The sequence below is a fragment of the Achroia grisella genome, unplaced genomic scaffold, assembly GCF_030625045.1.
Source record: "Achroia grisella isolate CSIRO2021 unplaced genomic scaffold, CSIRO_AGI_Agris_v1 utg642, whole genome shotgun sequence".
Lineage (NCBI taxonomy): Eukaryota > Metazoa > Arthropoda > Insecta > Lepidoptera > Pyralidae > Achroia > Achroia grisella.
The window spans coordinates 320,883-343,259 of NW_026712979.1; the positions used below are offsets into that span (position 1 = coordinate 320,883).

A 22,377-nucleotide genomic window follows, 5' to 3' on the forward strand; every position below is an offset into this window, starting at 1 on the left:
AATTCCATTTTTTTTTATCATATATATTTTTGATAATTCACACAGCGCCATCTAGACCCAAGTTAAGCTAGCTAAAGCTTGTGTTATGGGCACTAGATAACTGATACAAATACATAGATATTTTTTTTAGATATTTTTAAACTTCCAGACTGACACAAACAATCATACTCATGAATACAAATGTTTGTGCCGTGCGAGGAATGGAACCCGCGACCATTGGACGTAAAGTGGTGTGTTAGACCGCTAGACCACCGAGATCGTCTATCTATCTATATATATAAAAAACATACAACACATGTATTAGACAATTAATCAACAGATCGTATGGAGGTTTTGATCCAAAATTAGAAATATATTAGGAAGTAAAGAAAATTAAATTTAAACGTAAATTATTTTATTTCTTTGTCATCATCATCATCATCTGCTTCATCCTTATCCCATTTATTTGGGGTCGGCGTAATATGTTTTTCGCTTCCATTCATCCCTGTTCGCAGTCATCGCGTTATTTACTTCCTTTCTTACCATATCATCTTTCACACAGTCCATCCATCTCTTTTTTGGCCTTCCTCTGCCCTTATAACCATCCACATTCATATGTAACACCTTTCTTAAAATATTATCCTCGTTCCTACGCATTAGATGTCCATACCATGATAGACGATTACTCTTCAACCTCTCTGACACCGGTGCCACTTTCATACTTCCTCTAATTTAATATTATTTTATTTCTTTATATCTGTAAGTAAATATCATGTAGATGTAGATATTGCCGTACCTATGTACATACTCAAATATTACAGAATTTATGCTCAAACTAGTTGTTCAGGATCACATAGTGAAATGCGCACTCGGCCCCTGATATATATTACAAGTGTAACATGGCATATGACGCTCTGTGGCATGTGCTATGTTACACTTGTAATATATATATGTTCATGTCGTTATTAACCGTTTACTTATATACTTACTAGCTGTGCCCGCTGTTTCATCTGTAAAATCGATAGCCTAAGTACTATTTAAATTATTAACTGGGTCTTAACACGAACAATTTTATGGCAAATAAAGGTATTTACCTCTCTCGACGTTTGGACTAAGTTGCACTAGCCGTGGTCACGAGTTGAATCCTAGAGCTATAATTATTCGTGTTAAGACCCGGTTAATAATTTAAATAATGTATATTAAACATGAAAGTTTAAAATTAGCCTGTATGTATAATATTATTCTGACGTACAAACTATGCTATTTTAAAGTTTCATTAAAATCCGTTCAGTACTTTTTGCGTGATAGAGTAACAAACATCCATCCATACTGATAAAATTTCGCGTTTATAATATTAACTAGCTACCCACCCCTTCGCAAGGGTGTACATGTATTACACATATAAACCTTACTACAGAATCACTCTATATCTTAAAAAAAATGTCTGTCTGTTTATTCCGGCTAATCTCTGAAATGTCTGGACCGATTTTGACTAGACCTTTCTTGGTAGATAGCTGATGAAATAAGGGGTAACTTAGCTAAGCTAGTTTAAAATAAAATAAGCCATCGGGAGTGCATTCATATCGCAGAGCACGCTTAATGTTCACCCTCCACCCTCGGGCGGGGCGCAATCTCTGCCGGACCATACATCATCGAGGTTTAAATTAAAACCGTCACCGATATTGTCGCGCGACGGAATAATTTACAAATGATGTCGCACGACCGTAATGTATCATAAATCAAGTGACTGCCGACTGTCGACTGTCGCTCGCAACCCTTTCCCGGCGCACATGTCGCGGTAATCGCTGTTTTTTACCGGGTGATCGCGAGCCGAGCTTTATTTCCATACGGCGGGGGCTCGAGGGCACGGCGCGGGCCAATCGCAGCACCGACGTATATTACATGACATCTACATATCATTTACATACACGCCCCGAGCCCGAGCCGACCTGTCGCGCCTCCTATGTGAGTAGGTATACGTATTTAATATATTCAAATTCAAAAATCATTTATTCATGTAGGACATTTTAGCCGCTTATGAACGTCAATTTTTTATAGTATAATTTTAATTTTTTCCCTACCGTTCAGTTTAGTATATAGATCCAATTAAGAAGAACTGGCCAGAAACTCAATTGAATTAGTTATTTTTTTACAATGTATATTTATATAGGTGTCTATGTCTAACATTAAATGAAAATCCCGTGCATGAACAACTATTGCCATGCACGCTGGTCATTCAAGTAATCGTTTAATTAGTAATAGGCTTTGCTCAGTAAAAATTTTAACAGATGTTTTGAATTTATTTACGGGCAATTTCAATATATTTAATAGTCAACACTGACTTAACATCATATTGCAGCTACAGTTTTCATAATATAACATAATTTATAAAAATGATAGTAGTTTAGAAATTAATCATTATTTTCAAAATAATTGTAATAATTATGATAACTGTAAAAAGCTAGATCATATATATATAGAAATGAAATTTTGTTATCTACCAATTTTTCTATAGAGATTCAAATTCAGGAATGACGTGTTCTTCCGCACTGTGCACATACAGCAAATCGATTTAATAACGAAGTAACGAAGCCAATATATTATAAAAAATAGTGTAGGGTAGTAATAAAATAAAGAAGAAAAAAGAAAGTAGCATAAATAATATAAATTACTTAATTCGAATACACGCTGGTGCTTGGCTTGGCATGTGAAAGATTTCATTTACATATTTATATAAATAAAGATATTATTAATATATGTAAAAACAAATTATTTATATATTTAAATTTAAGATATCTTAGACATATTTGTTATAAAAAAGACATATACATAGTTATAAAAAATGTAAACAATCATGAACTTGGAGGAAAATCGAAAAACAAATGCTATATACAAATTAAACTGCGGCAGACGGTAATCAGAGCGTTATCAGACTCCCTCACAGCAGTGCAGGCAATGACTGTTTTAATACATATTAGTGTTGGAGAGATGCCAACGATGGTGCGAATGGCGATAGTATTGTCGACGACACGTCCGGGCCGTCCGCGCGGTGGTGGTCGCCGGACGCCGGACACCGAACGCCGGACGGTGGGCGCCGTCCGGGGGTCGATCGGCTGCGGGGCAGGCGGGGGTGGCGGTGGGCGATGCAGCTGCAGCGGCTATTGATTAGCGCCGCAATCAGCGAGACTCGGCTCTCCGCCCCGCGCCGCCCGCCGCCCGCCGTCCACCGTCCGCTCCATTGTTCTAAATGACTGATTGCGTCTCACTTTACAAAATAATCTTCCACTCATTTGAATGTAACAATTACATGCCATTCAGTCTAATTGATTTGTCGGTAATTTTATTGTTTGCGAGTGACTAAACGTAAAATAATTAGTACATTAATATAGCAATAATGGAGTCTCTGAGAGTCGGATAAGAGAGCACACGTGCACCTAGTACAGAATATAAACGTATAAAATAAATTCAATAATAGATACTATCCATTTTTTCAACGCGAATTAACGTTGAATAATTCCATTGAACCAGCCATTTGCAAATACATAACTTACTTTCTAAAAAATCAAATAATAATAAATTTAAATAAAAAAAAATTAATTAGTCTAATACATTTTAGTATATATACAAGTTCATTTTTTTAATTATTTTTCTCTACCATATATTAAAACTAATGTCATTTGTCACATGTTGTAAGGAAAAACTTATAATATAATTAAATTTAAACAGAAAGTTGCGACTGTATTCCGAAACTGTTGTTTGGAAATTAAAAAAACTGTAATAATACTGTTCACTTCTACTAAAAATATATAACTTTTGTACACGTTTGTTCACTATTATTTATATTATATAAACAGTATATTTACCAACATAATATTATGAATCAATTAATGTGAACCAACATTCTTGCCGTGTGTGAAACGAGTAACATAGAAAATTGCGAATAATTGAGATATATTTGTCCAAGATACTATAGTAAAAATAGAATATAAATATTTGTTTAAATAATCTAAATAAAAGTTTTTTTTTATCTAAATTAGATAGACGAGTTACACGAAGAATCGGCAAGTAACTAGCCGATTGTTCTTTTAAGTATCATTTGAAAATCTTTAAGTGATGATGTAGGTTAAATACAAATATACATAGGTAGGTACAAAAAGCAACTACATATGTCGGTTGAGTGACTGCTAACTGTTTATATTCATTTCAATGTATTAATAATAAGTAAAACATTTTTATAGAAACATAAATAGCAACAATAGACTACTATAATATCGGCTTGTTACAACCATACATCGAGTATAATGTTCAAAAGAGTTATTGTGGCCCCCGGTCCCCGTGCCCTCGGGCCCCTGGTCGTCCGAGAGTAGAGGCAGCAGGCAGCACGCCGTGTGTTGACTGTTGACACGCCATGTACTAGTTAACGGAATTAGACAGGGGTCGCGGGGGCGCGGGGGCGCGGGGGCGCGGGGGCTCACAACCCTTCACAGACAAACGCGCCGTGAAACGATGTGAGGCCATTTAGAGTAGAATTGAAAATGCAAATACTACGCTAATCCAACATGGCCGCCGACCCCTGCTCTCGTCCCGAATTAATCAGCGGTCCACACGAGCCTGCCTCGCGCTCGCACCAATCACAGCATATATCTAATATAAACTGCATCTACAAATAACCTAATTGTAAATATTGTTTCATTATCATCATTACATAGTATAAATTTAAATCTTTAAAACTACGCAACAGATTTCGTACGGTTTTTTTTAATAGATAGAGTGATTCTAGAGGATATATAATACATGTACACCCGTGCGAAGCCGGGGCGAGTAGCTAGTAAAGCCGGTTTAATTGGGATGAATATACTATAGTATAGCGATATTATTTTATACTATATAATAATAAACGCAAAAGTTTGTAAGTATGGATGTTTAATACTCTTTCACGCAAAAATTACTAAAACGGATTTTAATGAAACTTTAAAGTAATATAACTTATGCATGAAAGGGTTACAGAAAAGAGTCAGATCATAGATATTATTGAGAATATATTGGGAAAATGTTGGGGCACTTGATACGACACGACAAACTTATTAATAACATTACTGAAGGAAAAATAGATGGAAAGAGAGGAAGGGGAAGACCGAGACACAGCTATATCAAGCAGGTTAAAGAAAAAGTTGGAGTCGTGTCGTATTAACAGCTAAAAAGACTGATAGAAGATCGTGGAAGGTGGCGGGAGCTCCACCGACAAGAGTACAGCTCTTAAATCATTAATGCGTGAAACTTATGCATCAGAATAACACATAGACTATACTTTATATAGAAATTCAACGCGGGTGACGCACGCAGAGCTAGTATTAATAAATTGCTATTGTATTTAGTTATTATCTTTAAATCATCACCATCATTACATAGTATAAAACAAAGTCGCTGTCGCTCTGTCCCTATGTATGCTTAAATCTTTAAAACTGCGCAACTGATTTTGAAGCGGTTTTATAAATAGATAGAGTGATTCAAGAGGAAGATTTATATATATATATAACTAGCTATTACCCGCGGCTTCGCTCGCGAATTTATCAAAATCTTTTCTTAGGGGATGGCTACGTCATAATAGCTTTATGCATGCAAAGTCTCAGCCCGATCGGTTTAAAATTGAAAAAGTTTCGTACAAACTTTCATCCCCTATTTTGTACCCTTGGGGGTAGAATTATCAAAATCTGCCTACGTCATAAAATCTACCTGCATGCCAAATTTCAGCCCGATCCGTCCAGTGGTTTGGGCTGTGCGTTGATAGATCACTATGTCAGTCACCTTTGAGTTACTAGTTTCTATTCTTTCTATTCTATTCTATATATTTAGATAGATACAGATACACCCGGGCGAAGCTGGGCGAGTTGCTAGTTATTAATATACAAAAACAAATTAACAATTCAACCCTAAAGAGATTCATATAACAAATACACCGCCATTATATGCTATGATAACAAATGTGGACTTCGGTGGGTCCACAGTGAGCCGCTCCAATACACAATCGGTCCCGTGAGACGACACGACACGATACGATACGATACCGGCCGTCCTGACCCGCCAGACAGGTTGGGGAACATCCGTACGACATTTGAATTTGTTGCTTGCCCCAACATAATTTATCGCTTTATTAAAGACTAGCTGTATCCGCGACTTCGTCCGCGTGGAATTTAACTTTATTTTTCTAAAATAAAAGTAACCTAAGTTACTCCTTATTACATTAGCTATCTACCAAGAAAAGTCCAGTCAAAATCGGTCCAGCCATTTCAGAGATTAGCCGGAACAAACTGATAGACAAAAAAAATTTTAAATGTTATATTGGTGTATGTACCGTATTTATATTCATATGCATGTAGTAAAAAACTGTTATTACAATATTACAAACAGACACTCCAATTTTATTTATATGTGTAAATGTGTCCATAAAAGTAGAAATTGGCACGTTTATAGCCACGTCCGAAACTACTTTACGAAGTTCGTGTGTGAATTTAAAATGCTTACAACCTACCATGATGCATGACACAGGCATCCACCAGAGGGGAACAGCGACTTATCATCACTGACTGACTTATCAGACTTTGAATAGGATATCAAACTCAAATTCAAATTCAAAAATCATTTATTCATGTAGGACATTTTAGCCGCTTATGAACGTCAAGTTTTACATTATAATTTTTTTTCCCTACCGTCCAGTTCGGTATATAGATCCAATTGAGAAGAACTGGCAAGAAACTCAATTGAATTACTTTTTTTTAAAGCCAGTTTATTTACAATATATAGGTGTTTATGTCTAACATTAAATGAAAATCCCGTGCATGAACAACTATTGCCATGGATGATCGTTATTCAAGTATAGAATAGAATAGAATAGAAAATATTTTATTCAAATAAACTTAATTTAAGTACTTTTGAGTAGTCATAACAATTTGTTTTTTATCTACCACTCGTTCGAAAAGCTGTCTCATCACAAGAAGAACGAGCAAGAAACTTGTGTGTTGCTCTTTTAAACATTCCTTGTAAGTTCACATTTTACAAGTAGAAAAGTGTGAATACAAACTACCAACCAGCACTAATTTTTTGGTCAAATATAAATATCTAATAAGATTAAATCAGTCGTAGTGATAAGAGCAGACCAGTCCCTACAAGCAGCACTCGTTCACGAGTATGACGGATGAGCCAGCCATCACTGCATATAGATAGCTGTATCTAAATATACAGCTATAAAAGATAAGAAGATTTAGAACTTTCGTCTTCTTCACTAAGAAGTGAAGTTAATGAAAACAGAAACCTGCGATTTGCTTTGTTTTTATCCTCTTATTATTTGTTACAGTATATGAATATACATATTACGTTCTTACTGTAGATGTCTGTCCGTCAATAAATTAAATCTTTAAATCTACGCTACATATAGAAAGACAGCGACAGCGACTTTGTTTGATACTATGTAATGATAAATCAATTCAATCAACTCCACTACATAATAATCATTATTTTTATATTCCATAACTGCCTGTTTATTGTAATTCGAACTCATATTAAGGTTATGATAAATGTCCCGGCGATAATGATAAATGCATTACCACTCGTCGGCGACACGTGGACGTAACCCCATCCATTGGGAGCCAATCTTTAATCAAATACTGCTAAGGTCGCGAGCGGAGGGTCGGCCCGGTGTGTGCTCCGACGACATGCAATAAAACGGCACAAATATAGAAATCAGTGTTCATAAAAAGTGGATATGAGGAGTAAAACAAGCGGAGGGTCGTGTCCTGTTGTCGGGGGCCGGACGGAGCTCGCTACGAGTGGCCGCCGCTACAGCTACGCGGCCAGCGGACGCTAGCAACGTTCGTAGCACCCGCTACGACATTATTACCAAACTTATTAATTTAAATAGTAATTATAATTTCGAATAATAACAACCTTATCATCGTATTTCTATCATCTCTGACTGTAGACAATCTGATATAAAAACAGTGAACTATAGAATTTCTGTAGAAATAATCTTTATTCAAATAAACTTAATATAAGCACTTTTGAACAGTCAAGTTTTTTTTTATTCTACCGCTTATTCGGAATGCAGATTCATCACAAGAAGAATAAGCAAGAAACTTGTGTGTTGCTCTTTTAAATAAATATTGATTTACTTATATTTATTTAACACCAACGATTAGGCATGCGACAATCAACACAGAAATCGCTGCACACTTAATCTCTGTTCAATCAGATGACATTGTCAGCGCTACGAATTTTAAGTTAGATATTTTCTACAAAAACATTATTATCATTTATAAATTCTTCAATTTTATAATAAGCTTTTTTACAAAGAAAATATTTTAGGACACATTTGAATTTTTTTTCTGGCTAATTGACTACAGACTCTGGGAGTTTGTTGTAAATCCTTACGCAATTTCCATAAAACGAATTACTGACTTTCGTCAAACGGCACTTAGGTAAAACTAGTTTGTTGACATAAGCTTTTATTAGTGTAATTACCTACTTTTTTAAAACTGTTAATGTTTTTCCTAGCATAATCTGCTGTCTATCTGATATGTCTTACTAAACTTGGTTCACTCAGTTTATAATCATTTATTTCCTAAATTAAAAGAATAGACAAAAATGAATGTTAGTATCATTATAACGATAAAAATAAATAAAGATTAATGTTTATGATGAAATAAAAAAACATGTAAATTTTGGGAACTCAAAGCAACAGTTTAAATAAATAGCCGCACATAATTCAGTTCACAGGCGAGAGGAGCTCTCGAAGTGGCTCTCCACAAAGGAGCTCCAATTTCTTATTCAAAGTAGCAATATGTTGGCGCCTAAACAAACAGTGGCCACATTACGTAAATGCATTCGTCGATCAGGATGCATGAGCAAGAGTTCAAAGTGAATTGCGCAGTCCAGCGCTCTCGGTGCTTCGACGTGAGGCGGCGCGGCGGACCCGATCGACGCCGGGTGGTATTAAACTTTCAACGGTACCGAAGCATGTTTGTTCACATTACCATCACAAAGATGACCGCCACACCACTCACCACATTTTCCGCAACATTTCTACATTTCAATAACGACTATCGGCATTTTAAATTCTAGGAGTTTAATAGAATTGTAAAAAGGTTTTGTCATTGTTATGACAAAAGCCTGTAAGTTGTAAAATTATAATAATTAAGAAAATATTACAAATATACTATCTACTCGCTCCGACTTTGCACGGGTGTCTTATACATATAAACCTTCCTCTAGATTACCTCTATCTATAAAAAAATCCGCTTTGAAATCCGTTGCGTAGTTTTAAAGATTTAAGCATACATAGGGCCGGGCAGCGATAGTGAATTATTTTTTTATAATGATGATTATTTAGGTTACATTATTTATTTTTTAATTTACTCTACGCAGAACTGAATAGTAGCAATAACATATATAAATAAACTTTAGTCAGTTTAGATTTAAATATGATAAATTAAAAAGGATGCAAACATCTTCAAATTTATTCCACGAATTTGTGCAGGATTGTGAATGTATGACGAGTCCTCCACTGCGGCCTGTTGCACGCATGCAAGCTCACACAGTGAGTGACTGTTTGCGTTTCTAATGTTTTCAATTGAAGCGCCCTCGGAGGGCCGCGACCTCCGACCTCCGACCTCCGTCCCGACCGGCCCTGCATATTGTTAGGCTCCCCGTCCTTGGGACCTCACTCTGAACTTATGAGATCCTCTTTAAGATAAACATTAGGCGTCCATTTATCCCGGAGGGCCGACGTAATCTACTACGGAATTCAATGTGTATTTATATTACGGTTTTTGTATAGTTAAATATATTTACCGCGGTACCAGCAACGAACGGTATACATGATATTCTCATAAATATACTGAGACAAAGAATCAAAAGGAATGTTAAATTATAAAATGTGCAATAAATGTAGAGACGAGAAATTACTTACAGACATTGTTTTTTTTTTAGAAATTTCACACAGCGCCATCTAGACCCAAGTTAAGCTAGCTAACGCTTGTGTTATGGGTACTAGACAACTGATACAAATACATAGATATTTTTTTCGTAAATACATACATATTATACATAGAAAATACCCAGACCGATACAAATAATCATACTCATGAATACAAATGTTTGTGACGTACGAGGAATCGAACCCGCGACCATCGGACGTGCGGTATGCTAGACCGCTAGACCTAGACCGTCAAATAATACATTACAATATATAATAACTCAACTAAATAATACTCGTTTCTAGATTTATTACACATTTTATAATTTAACATTCGTATTGACTCTGTGTCTCATATATATTTATGAAAATATCATGTATGCCAGGAAGAATATTAACAAATTCAAAAGAGTTAGTGATTACGCTAATGAAAGCTTACGCAACAATAACAAACTGATTTTACCTAAATGTCGTTTGGCTAAAGTTAGTAATTCGTTTTATGGCAATTGCGTAAGGTTTTACAACAAAATACCAGAGTCTGTTATTAATCTGCCAGAAAAAATATTTAAATGTCATATAAAACACTTCCTTTGTAAAAAAAGCTTACTATAAAATTGAAGAATTCATTAACGATAATAATGTTTTTATAGAAAAATTTAAAATCCATAGCGCTAACATTATCTGATCACACTAATAACGAGTGCGTAGTGTAGCGATTTCTACGTTCATTATCGCATGCCTCTTACTTGTTATACTGTAATTATTTATATATAAAAATATCTATTCAAAAGAGCAACACACAACTTACTTGCTCATTCATCTTGTGATGAATCTGCGTTCCGAATGAGTGGTAGAATCAAAATATGACTATTCAAAAGTGCCTGTAATGAGTTTATTTAAATAAAGATTATTTCTATTTCTATTTCTTACATTCACAACTGTAATGAACTCCATTTGTGCTATATATTACACGTGTCTACATAATATTTTTTTTATGGATGATAATGGAATGGTGCACCCGCCTGCGATAACGGTTTACGCTGGCGGGGCACCAGTGGAGCATGATAAGATGAGCTTGAGGTCAGGACAGTTAGCCCACCGTGACAAATTCACCAGGAATTTATCATGATGGTTTCCAGAAACCGCGTGGAGGTCAACCTGCCATGGTACATTGCTAGCAATAAGATCGTCAGGCCACATTACTAACAATCACTTTTCCTCCCTATATATAATATAATGCTAATGCTAAGTGCTAATCGGTGGTTTGTATTCACACAATTAAACTTAAATTGTAAGTAAGAATAAATTATTTAAAAGAGCAACACACAAGTTTCTACCTTGTTCTTCTTGTGATGAGAAACATTCCGAATGAGCGGTAGATTAAAAAAAAATGTTATGACTATTCAAAAGTGCTTCAATGTAAGTTTATTTGAATAAATGATTTTCTATTCTATTCTATTATATTATATTATATTCTATAATATACGCAAATTGATTAGTGCCAATTTTACACAGTATCACTAAGGTTACATTGCATACAGTTTCTTTGTCGCGTTGCCGTCTTTTATAAAAACATATTTCTATGTTATCAAACTTATATATATACGTACTTATCGACTTTGACTTGTTTATTAAACAAGGATCCATTATATATGTAATAGTTATTGTAATAGTAATGTCGGGAATCTTTCGAATATAAAACATAAATTAAAGTTAAATTGTCATTTATACGACAATTTATGTATTATACATATATTATATATATAAACCTTCCTCTTGAATCACTCTATATATTAAAAGAAACCGCTTCAAAATCCGTTGCGTAGTTTTAAAGATTTAAGCATCCTACGACGAACAAACAGCGACCGCGACTTTGTTTTATACTATGTAATGATTTTATATTTAGGAATTAAGAACGTAAAAGTGTTTTATATAATTACTTAATTTGTAAATCTGTATAAACTTTCGTTCACTTGGAATCGATAATCAGTATTAAGATAGGATTGTCCTATTAACCTAAATGTTTGTAATATTCATTCTTGCAAACCTAATAGTGAACCTAATATTTACTTAGAAGTAAATATTAGACGAGCCTGGCGTTGTTCAGCCTACTACCTAACTACGACTTCCTGGAAGTTTCCGGAATGTGATCGTATTTAGTGAAAAATTTATAAATATCAATGTTGTAGTATTGCAGGCAATTTCGGTTAATAATTTAGTAACGAGCGGTGGCACACGCCGCCACCGATACCGACCATCCTTTTTTTTAATCGAACCCGATATCGGAATTCGCGCATCGGTTAGCCGAACCGGTCGCTCTCCCCTTTCCTAAAAAATTAAACAGCTTTTAAACGCGCATCGCGCTCGATCCGTTCGACGAAAGCGAAAAAAAATCATCTCAGGTAATCGGAATAATGGCGAGATCGCGCGAAAAAAATTCACTAAGGGCGGAAAAGAAACGGATTCGTACAAAAAAGTTCCAAATTTTGAATTCGTGCGTGGAGGGGTGCGTTTTGTGCGGGGCGGGGGGTGTCGCGGGTCGGGGCTCGGGGAGAGGTGGGGTCTGGACGTGCGGCGCGGCGCGGCGCCGCTCGCCGCCGGCACAGTGTGTCGTCGGGCCTCGAACCGCGCACCGCGCCCGCACGCTGCCCCTGACGTTACTAGCACGCTAACACAGCCTCCGCTCCGTCCGCCCGTGTGCTGCCCGCTCACCATGGTACTGTCCGCGTGCGTACGCGCCGCCACGCAAACGTACTGCTCCACCTACCGTAAGTCGACTTTATCAACAATTACGTTACGTAACTAATATTAGTTTCCTAAATATTTTTCTACATAAAAATTTCTTTAAAGTTTCAATTCGCGCACAAAATACTTAGATTAAAAAATAAACTGATTTATACAAAAGCGATTACAGATATATATCGTTTTAATTTTAACGCAGTAATTATTTAATTAAATTCAATAAAATTAAATATGAAACTTTGTAAGATCGAGTGATTTTTTTTCTAATTGTTAACTATAAGTCGAATATGTTCGTGAAAGTAAATAGAAATAGAAATAATCTTTATTCAAATAAACTCATTACAAGCACTTTTGAATAGTCATATTTTGATTCTACCACTCATTCGGAATGCAGATTCATCACAAGAAGAATGAGCAAGAAACTTGTGTGTTGCTCTTTTTAGTAGATGTTTTTTATGTAAATAATTACAGTGTAACAAGTAAGAGGCATGCGATAATCAACATAGAAATCGCTACGCACTCATTATTAGTGTAATCAGATAATATTGTCAGTGCTATGGATTTAAAGTTTTTCTATAAAAACATTATTATCGTTAACGAATTCTTCAATTTTATAGTTAGCTTTTTTGCAAAGTAACTGTTTTATTTGACAGTTAAATCTTTTTTCTTGCAGATTTATAATAGACTCTGGTATTTTATTGTAAAACCTTACGCAATTGCCATAAAACGAATTCCTAACTTTAGCCAAACGACATTTAGGTAAAATCTCAAAAAAAAAGTAATCTCTCAAAAAAAAAGTAAACTGATTGTGAACCGCTATAACATATATTTGTGTATCCAAAAATTACATCTATTACCTGCTCATTATTAAATGAATGTTCTGTAAGTGGACCAAACTTTCCTCTTGAAAGAGAATATATTTTCTCACAATAGGAGTCCACGAGTAGTAATTTACTTTACAAATTTAATGATATTATGAATTTTCAAACATTTCTGAAAATAAATAAATAATACGCAGTGTATGTACTATCAATTACATTATCAGTCAGTTTTATTGCCATTGATTAGGGTCACGTAGAACGTAGTACATAATTACGACCCGACGCTCGTAGACACCTTCAACGTTTGCAGAGACACTACGAAATTACTAACTGTAATCTATTATATACTAGCTCTACCCACGACTTCGTCCGCGTGGAATTTAATTTTATTTTTCTAAAATAAAAGTAGCCTAAGTTACTCCATATTGCTACCTGTCAATAAAAGTCCCGTCAAAATCAGTCCAGCCATTTCAGAGATTAACCGGAACAAACGAACAGTCAGAGAAATTTAAAAAAAATCATAATTTGACGTATGTACCGTATTTATATTCATTTGCATGTAGTAAAAAACGGTTATTTCAGTATTACAAACAGACACTACAATTTTATTTATATGTATAGATAATAAAGCCATCTCTACATTTTTCTTAAAAAGATACACCTTATCAGCTAAAGTTAGTTATATGCAACCATACATTATAACTCAGAGTTCATGTCAATTAAGACATACTCACCTTGTCAGTCACCTTTGAGTTATATATATTTAGATGTACACCCAGGCGAAGCCGGAGCGAGTAGCTAGTTGTTTGCAATTAGTAAAGTATTTACTACATTTAACCGTAGGGGTGTAGAGACATTGTTTTACATGTAGTTTAATATCATCGACCATTTAATTGCACTTGAATTCTGCACTAAGTAATTGTAGATACCAGATACCACCAACTAGTACTGAAGTCATTTCATTCACAATTAGTTAATAGTGCGCGCTGCACGATTATAAACTATTACAATTAAATTAGTTCAAGTTGTAACATTAACTCGTTGTAACATCCTACTATTATACGTATTAGTAAACGTGAAAGTTTGTAACTTTTTCGTGCCAAAACAAATTATGAATACACAGTTAGAACATATTCTAAATCAGTTAGATATATTGATAATCGTATAAAAATTGCTACAACGTAATTTTATTACAATCACATTACGAAATGCATTATCATTTTATACACATTTCTGGTGACCCGATCACGTTAGATCAGATCTTCTTAAGATACAATTGTTAACGTTCCTAGTTATAGCAATACAACATGTTCAGTTGCCGCGTCCGTACGTATGTGTGGGTGATTAAATAAAAACTACACAACTGCACACTTTTTTAGAATGCGTCGACGTTGGATGCGTTCCTGTTTCTGTGATTGTACCCTTTTTATATCTAAATCTTAAATAGTGGCCGCAAAAAACGCGCCACGTCGCGATGACGTTTCAATAATAGTTCGCCTCGCACACACAATGCCTTCAGTTTTTTACGACTCCTTTTAACATGGTTCGTTTTTGCGATCCCTTAACTAGATCTTTCTGAAGTTGCGGATATTTGAATTGCACGTGTATGTACATATGTATGTGCCGACTAGAGCTTTGTATCAAAGATTGCACTCGGATTACTGTCGACGGCAGGTATCCCGCCACCGCGCACTCACGGTTCCCACACTAAATCTGAATGTATAATGTATAAAACCTAAATAATCATCATTATTACATAGTATAAAACAAACTCGCTGTCGCTGTATGTCCCTATGTATGTTTAAATCTTTAAAACTACGCAACGGATTTTGAAGCGGTTTCTTTTAGTAGATAGAGGGATTCAAGAGGAAGGTTTATATGTATAATACGTGTACACCCGGGCGAAGCCGGGGCGAGTAGCTAGTAATATATAAAACAGTATAACATATAAACAATACTATGTATAGTTTATGTTCTATACCAATCAAGTATAATGTACAACAACTTTTTATACAAAACATTATTTGTGGAGCCAGTCCAGTCACTGTACAGCTGTACAATTTTTGCTTCTGCTTCTGTGCACTGTACACAGAAGCATCTTCTATTTCATTAAAATTTTAACCCAATTATTGAATAATTAAATTAATAATAATCATAATTCGGCCACCATATCTATACATATAAATAAAATTGGAGTGACTGTCTGTAATATTGAAATAACCGTTTTTTACTACATGCATATGAATATAAATACGGGACATACAACAAAATAACATTTTTTACAATTTTTGACTGTCTGTCTATCTGTCTATTTGTTCCGGCTAATCTTTGAAATGGGTGGACCGATTTTGACGGGGCTTTTATTGGCAGGTAGTTGATGTAATAAGGAGTAACTTAGGCTATTTTTATTTTAGAAAAATTCTTGTATTTTAGTAATATAAAGTTAAATTCCACGCGGACGAAGTCGCGGGTGCAGCTAGTACATCATATATTCGAACAACTAATATAAGTTAACAAGGCGTAGCACTCTCGTAGACAGCTCTACGAAATTTGTACAGGCGTGCGTACAACACTGAATGGACTGTTATTACGGATTTTATTAAGTTGTAAAGTTAAAGTTAAATCATCAGAAATACAATAACATTTTAGAAAAACTGACTGTCAAAGCAATTTTGTACTTTAACAGTAGTAGTACTTTAACAATTATCTTCGGACTGGGGCGGTTCGTGGACATTATTTTACGCGATTGCCGAAGACATGTGTGAAGGTTTCTCGTATTGAGGGCCTCGGTGGTATAGTGGTTTAGAATACCGCCTTACTATCGATGGTCACGGGTTCGATTCCTCGCACGCCACATACATTAGCATTAATGAATATGATTATTTGTATCGGTCTTATAGACGAACTGAGAACTTGTATCGTTTTATTGCAATTTTTTGTGTTTGAAAATGCATTCAATTTATTTTTGGATACAACAATATTTCATGCTTAACTGTTTGTTAATTATATTATATATTTTTTTTATTTTTTTTGACCTATTGTTTTTATTAATTATATTTGCACCGCCTACAGTTTTTATCTGCACAGCCTATGGTTGACTGGTAGAAAATGCCTTAAGGCGTTAAGTCCGCCATATGTACTTTTACCTTGGTATTTTGTGCATTGAAGTTATATAAATAAATAAATATATGTGAAATCTTCTAATTATATGTATAGTAAACCTATGTAACTGGAAATAAAATATTTAATTGTTTACTGAAATACTCTGGATGCTGGTCGATTTAAGAGGACCCTAAAAATTGACGTTTGAGTGTTTACATCTTAACCATCTTAACTAGCTCCACCTGCGACTTCGCCCGCGTGGAATTTACCTTTATTTTTCTAAATTAAAAGAAATTTTCTAAAATAAAAGTAACCTAAGTTAATCCTTATTACATAAGCTTCCTGCCAATAAAGGACCCGTCAAAATCGGACAACCATTTCAGAGATTAGCCGGAACAAACAGATAGACGGACAAAAATTGTAAAAATATTATTTTGGTGTAACATGTGTTGACATTCATATGCATATAGTAAAAAAACTGTTATTTCAATATTACAAACAGACACTCCATTTTTATTTATTTTTTCTGTCTGTCTGTTTGTTCCGGCTAATCGTTTTTAAATATTACTATCGTTGTATTCGTTTTTAAATATTATATTATATGTATGTTAGTCTATAAGGTATTTATAATATGGGCCTGTATAATAGTTGCCTGAAATAAATGAATAAATAAAATAAAAAATAAAAATATTCTCTGAAATGGTTGGACAGATTTTGACGGGACTTTTTTAGATAGCTGGGCTACTTTTATTTTAGAGAAACTCTTTTATTTCAGTCAAATAAAGTTTAATTCCACGTGGACAAAATCGCGGCTACTACATATACATATATAAAAGACGATGGTATCCACTTAAGTCCAGGCAGACCGACAGACGGTTTGCAATTCCAGTTACATAGAAAGTTACCAAGTCCAAGAGGCCAAGTTTGAGCCTGCCAAATATCATAATGACTCGTTTAAGAGTCAATTGACCAAGTACAGTTTGGTATTACGCTTGTACAGCAGTGACCGTGTACAAGTTGGTAGTAGGTAGAGGTGGACTCTTAGATAATATATAAAGATTTTATCTATCTATCTATATCATAGCCTACAATAGAGGAGCAATGCGTTACATGAAATGTTTGTTTCTGTTTCAGAAGAGTCACAACTCATCAAGTCGCCGTCGCCGCCGCCCAGTCATGGTAAGTACACACACATATAACACACACATATAACACACACATATAACATACACATATAAAGTACGCCTCCTGAACACAGTTAAACAATAATTTAAATGTAAATCTTTGTTCTTATAAAAATAAATAAATATAAAGTAGTTCAATAAAAAAATAACCAAACAACTTTGCAAACTGTACTCTCGCTGTCTGTCCCTAGGGGTTCTTTTTTTATAGATTGAGTGATTCTAGAGTAAGGTTTATATATATAATACACTAGCTTTTGCCCGCGGCTTCGCTCGCGTAGTAGTAGGTGTTATTATTAAGTAGGTGTAGTTTTTGCGGTTTTACTTTAGTTTAGCGTCTGTAAAAAATTAGGGCCTACAAAATCTAAGAAGATTTATACAAACTTTCATCCCCTATTTTATCCCCTTAGGGGAGGAATTTATCAAAATCCTTTCTTAGGAGATGCCTAGGTCATAGTAGCTTTATGCATGAAAAGTGTCAGCCCGATCGGTTTAAAATTGACAAAGTTTCATACAAAGTTTCATCCCCTATTTTATCCCTTTGGGGGTAGAATTAATCAAAATCCTTTCTTAGCGGATGCCTACGTCATAACATCTACCTGCATGCCAAATTTCAGCCCGATCCGTCCAGTGGTTTGGGCTGTGCGTTGATAGATCACTACATCAGTCACCTTTGAGTTATATATATGTACATATACTATGTATTTATTTACAAATATATCTACGTATATGTGTGTAGAGCCCATAACACAAGCCCTGCAAAGAGCACAGGACTAGATTCTTAAAGTGTGTATTCTCTGAAAAAAAAAGTTATTTATTGATTAAATAATTATTACATTAAACAATACATAATCTACATACTTATACAAAATGACAGTAAATGTTAACTGACATACCTTAGTTGTACACGCTCAATGAACGTCTGAGTCGTAATCTGCTTACTATAACGCGCTGGGTACAAAAGCACAGCACTATACAACAATAGCAGGGTATTGTTATATTCTTAATTTTAGTGTCACAATAATATATAGCTCATTCATAGTTCCGAAAGTTTGATATAAAAAACTTGTAGTGTTCCCTTGTGACATTTGCTTTAAGCACGCGTCGGGACCGGAAAGGATTGCACGCGCCGCACCTTGCGCGCGCGCAGCCTCCCATACTAACCCCATCCCTTTCTTAAGGCGAGCTCCTAACCCTTCACGACTCGTGCACCACGCACGCACCACCCCAGTATTTATGTGATGTCACTTTCACCGTGTAAAAAATGTATGTAGTAATATCGAGCAGAAAAATTGTCTTCAAACAAAAAAAAAGCTTATTCCTTTGTGTAGATAAATAGAGTAAAATATTAACGTCGTACATTCTTTATAAGTTTTAATATTTAATTTCATAGATTAACATTATTCACATAAGTAGTTTAAGGGAGTTCGACTGTCTGTCCTATGTATGCTTAAATCTTTAAAACTACACAACGGATTTTGAAGCAGTTTTTTTAATAGATAGAGTGATTCAAGAGGAAGGTTTATATATATAATACACGTAAACCCGGGAGAAGCCAGGGCGAGTAGCTAGTTAGATATAAAATAGGGTTTAGGTTCAATTTTGGTAAAACACAATGAATACTTGATCCAAACCGAGCGTCGACGTCATGTATCATTCGATTACTGCCGGTGACTGCACCGTATGGGTGTATTATGATTTGCGCTGGGCGGGCGGCCTCATTTACATCAAATATCCGGCGACGGCCGTGTGACCGTCCCGGTGACCACTTCACACTGACCGGCGCCCATGAAGTGTTCTTTATCGACATGCTCAGCTATTAGTAAACTACATTCATTAACTCAGCTATGCTGAGTTAATGAATTTTTACATTATTTACTTTTAATAAAGTACCAATAAGTCAAACAACTTCTTACATATATATTTACGTAACATCGATTCTGACGTCCTTATTATATTACAATATAAGCTGTGCCCGCGACTTCGTCCGCGTGGGTTTTAACTTTATTTTTCTAAAATAATAGTAGCCTAAGTTACTCCTTATTACATCAGCTACCTGCCAAAAAATGTCACGTCAAAATCGGTCCAGCTATTTCAGACATTAAAGGATGAAAGTTTGTATGAAACTTTGTAAATTTTAAACGGATCGGGCTGAGAGTTTGCATGCATAAAGCTACTATGATGTAGGCAACCCCTAAGAAAGGATTTTGATAAATTCCACCCCTAAGGGGATAAAAGATAATAAAATAGAAAGCCACTTGAGTTTAGTGCGAAACTCGGAAACATGATCACATTTTCGAAGATCGCAAATAAATCTTATAAGAGTAATTTGAAGTCGATCAAGCTTATTAAGTTGGTCTTTTGTAAGATTAGTGTAACATGTATCGGCGCAATCAAGTACGAGATGAAGATGAAATTAAGATTAATTTTGTACGCGTAAGAACTGTAACCCCTCCGATCGATCTCCCGTCCAATTCAAATGAGCCAAGATTCGAACCCCTAGTGGTGCCCTCAGACTAAAGTCGTATCCGTCAGGCAGGAGTTGGCCTTCAGCCGCTCCATAAGTCCTTCCTTGGTTCGGAGTGCCATCTGCACTCGCCCCCTATCGTCCGGTGAAGCTGTAAAGGCCAGCTGCGGCCAACAGCATTAGAGTAGTCCAAAAACAAAAAACTGGTCTCAATATTTATGTGTTTGACTTGCAGACGGGTCGGCGAGCGGTGACGGCGAGATCAGCGGCGACGAGCGCGGGCCGTCCCCCCCGCGGGCGCCGTCCGCGCCCCTCCCGCACGCCGCGCACCCCGCGCACCCCCCGCACGCCGCGCACGCCGCATTCGTGAGTACTCCGCTCCACTACACTCCTACACTCGTCATGATTCCTCGGAGACACTAATTCCGTTTCTTGCGTGCAGACGGCGGGCGGCCCCGGCAGCGCGCTGGCGCAGCTCCAGCACTTGCTGCTGACTCCACACGGCGCGCACTCGCTGCTGCTGCACACGCAGGTCGGTATACATATTCGATCCTACTATATCTTGAGATCAGACTTATTCAGAGACTGAAGGTCATATGTGGTTACAAATAGTAAATTATAAATTTCGTATTATGAATCACAGGTGCAGCAAGCTGTCGCTCAAGCGGCGGCGCAGCAGCTACAACAGTTGCAAGCACGAGCTAATGCAGCAGCAAACTCGTCCAGTGGTAAATACTTTTAATACTTATCTATATCGATATCTGTACGAGCTGGCATCGTACATTATTTCGCAACATTAACATTTTATTTTACATTTCATATTTCATTAAAATCAGTTCCCATTCGGACATCAAGGACACCGCGCGTACTCATTACAATATTAATCAGTTATATTTTAAGTTTCAATATACAGTTTTAATCAAGTTTCTAACAGTATCATTTATCAGTTTTACCTATCAGAATCTTTATAGTTTCGGTAAAAACCGAAAATTGGTCTTTCGAGCCGGATTTCTTAGTAGCAATTCAGTGAAAATAAAAGAGAGCAAACATAATTATTTATACTGAAATGTGGCGACTCTGATGCTACGTTCGCGGTAGAGTTTCCAATACCAATTCTGTACACAAACCGTTGCTAAAAATAATATTTTGTAAATACAGATGTAATGTCATACCCTCCCGCCTATGGCACTTCTACGTGCCATTATAACAGTCTTCTATCAGTCAGTCATCAACTCTAACATCACCATTGCGGTAGCATTTTTAAAATCTTCCTATTTTTTAGTTCTGGGGCCGTATTATGAACTCTTATTCCCATTCAGTTTACGGCTTAAACTGAACTGCCTGGCGATTTCGTATTACGAACGCTATTAGCCAGCCAGTCAGCGGTCACGTGACAGCTGAACGTCTTCTGCCCGAAAACTGACCGGCTATTTCGTATTATGAGCGTTTCATTTGACAGATCTAAGCGGACGCAACTGTCAAAAAGACCGTTTAAAAACAATTCAGTTTACTCAAAATCTATTGCCGTCGAATCAATTTGGATTCAGACGAGGATTTTCAGCTCGGGAAAGCTTAGGGCATTTTTATATCGATATTAAGAAAGCTTTAGAAAATAATCAACATTTGGTAGCAATTTTTCTGGATATAGTGGGTGCATTCAATAATGTAAATCCGAAGATTTTGGCAGATATCTTAATTTCTGTCGGAGTTTCAAATAAACTAGCAATATGGTTATATAATTTTATGAATGGTCGAAAATTATACGTTAAAGTTAGTAATGTTTCATGTATAGGTCCTCGCTTATCTCATGTAGGAGTATCACAAGGTGGTATACTTAGTCCTTTATTATATATTATTTATGTTCATAGAATTAATGATGCTTTAGGGCCTTATGTCCATAATCTCCAATTTGCTGACGACTTAGCTGTATATTGTTATGGTGACAATATTGTGGATACATTATCCAAAATCAATATTGCTCTTAGTAATCTTTCAGTATATTTTTCTTATGTAAATTTGGAAATCAGTCCTTCTAAAAGCAAAATGGTAGTGTTTAGTAATAACAATTTAAATATAGACTCATCTAGTCAGGTGAAATATATGAGCGCTATTATTCCA

At 35.8% G+C, this 22,377-nt stretch overlaps 1 protein-coding gene across 2 annotated transcripts in view; it reads left to right on the forward strand.

Annotated features, from left to right (window-relative positions):
• Nucleotides 1–22,377, forward strand: part of LOC131849383 (POU domain, class 2, transcription factor 3L-like) — a 235,557-nt gene that overhangs the window by 206,842 nt on the left and 6,338 nt on the right. For both annotated transcript variants that reach the window (XM_059199451.1, XM_059199452.1), the window contains exons 4-7: nucleotides 17,746–17,790; nucleotides 20,495–20,625; nucleotides 20,702–20,791; nucleotides 20,903–20,987. In XM_059199451.1, the coding sequence (XP_059055434.1) occupies nucleotides 17,746–17,790; nucleotides 20,495–20,625; nucleotides 20,702–20,791; nucleotides 20,903–20,987 (351 nt within the window). The remainder of the gene's footprint in view (nucleotides 1–17,745; nucleotides 17,791–20,494; nucleotides 20,626–20,701; nucleotides 20,792–20,902; nucleotides 20,988–22,377) is intronic.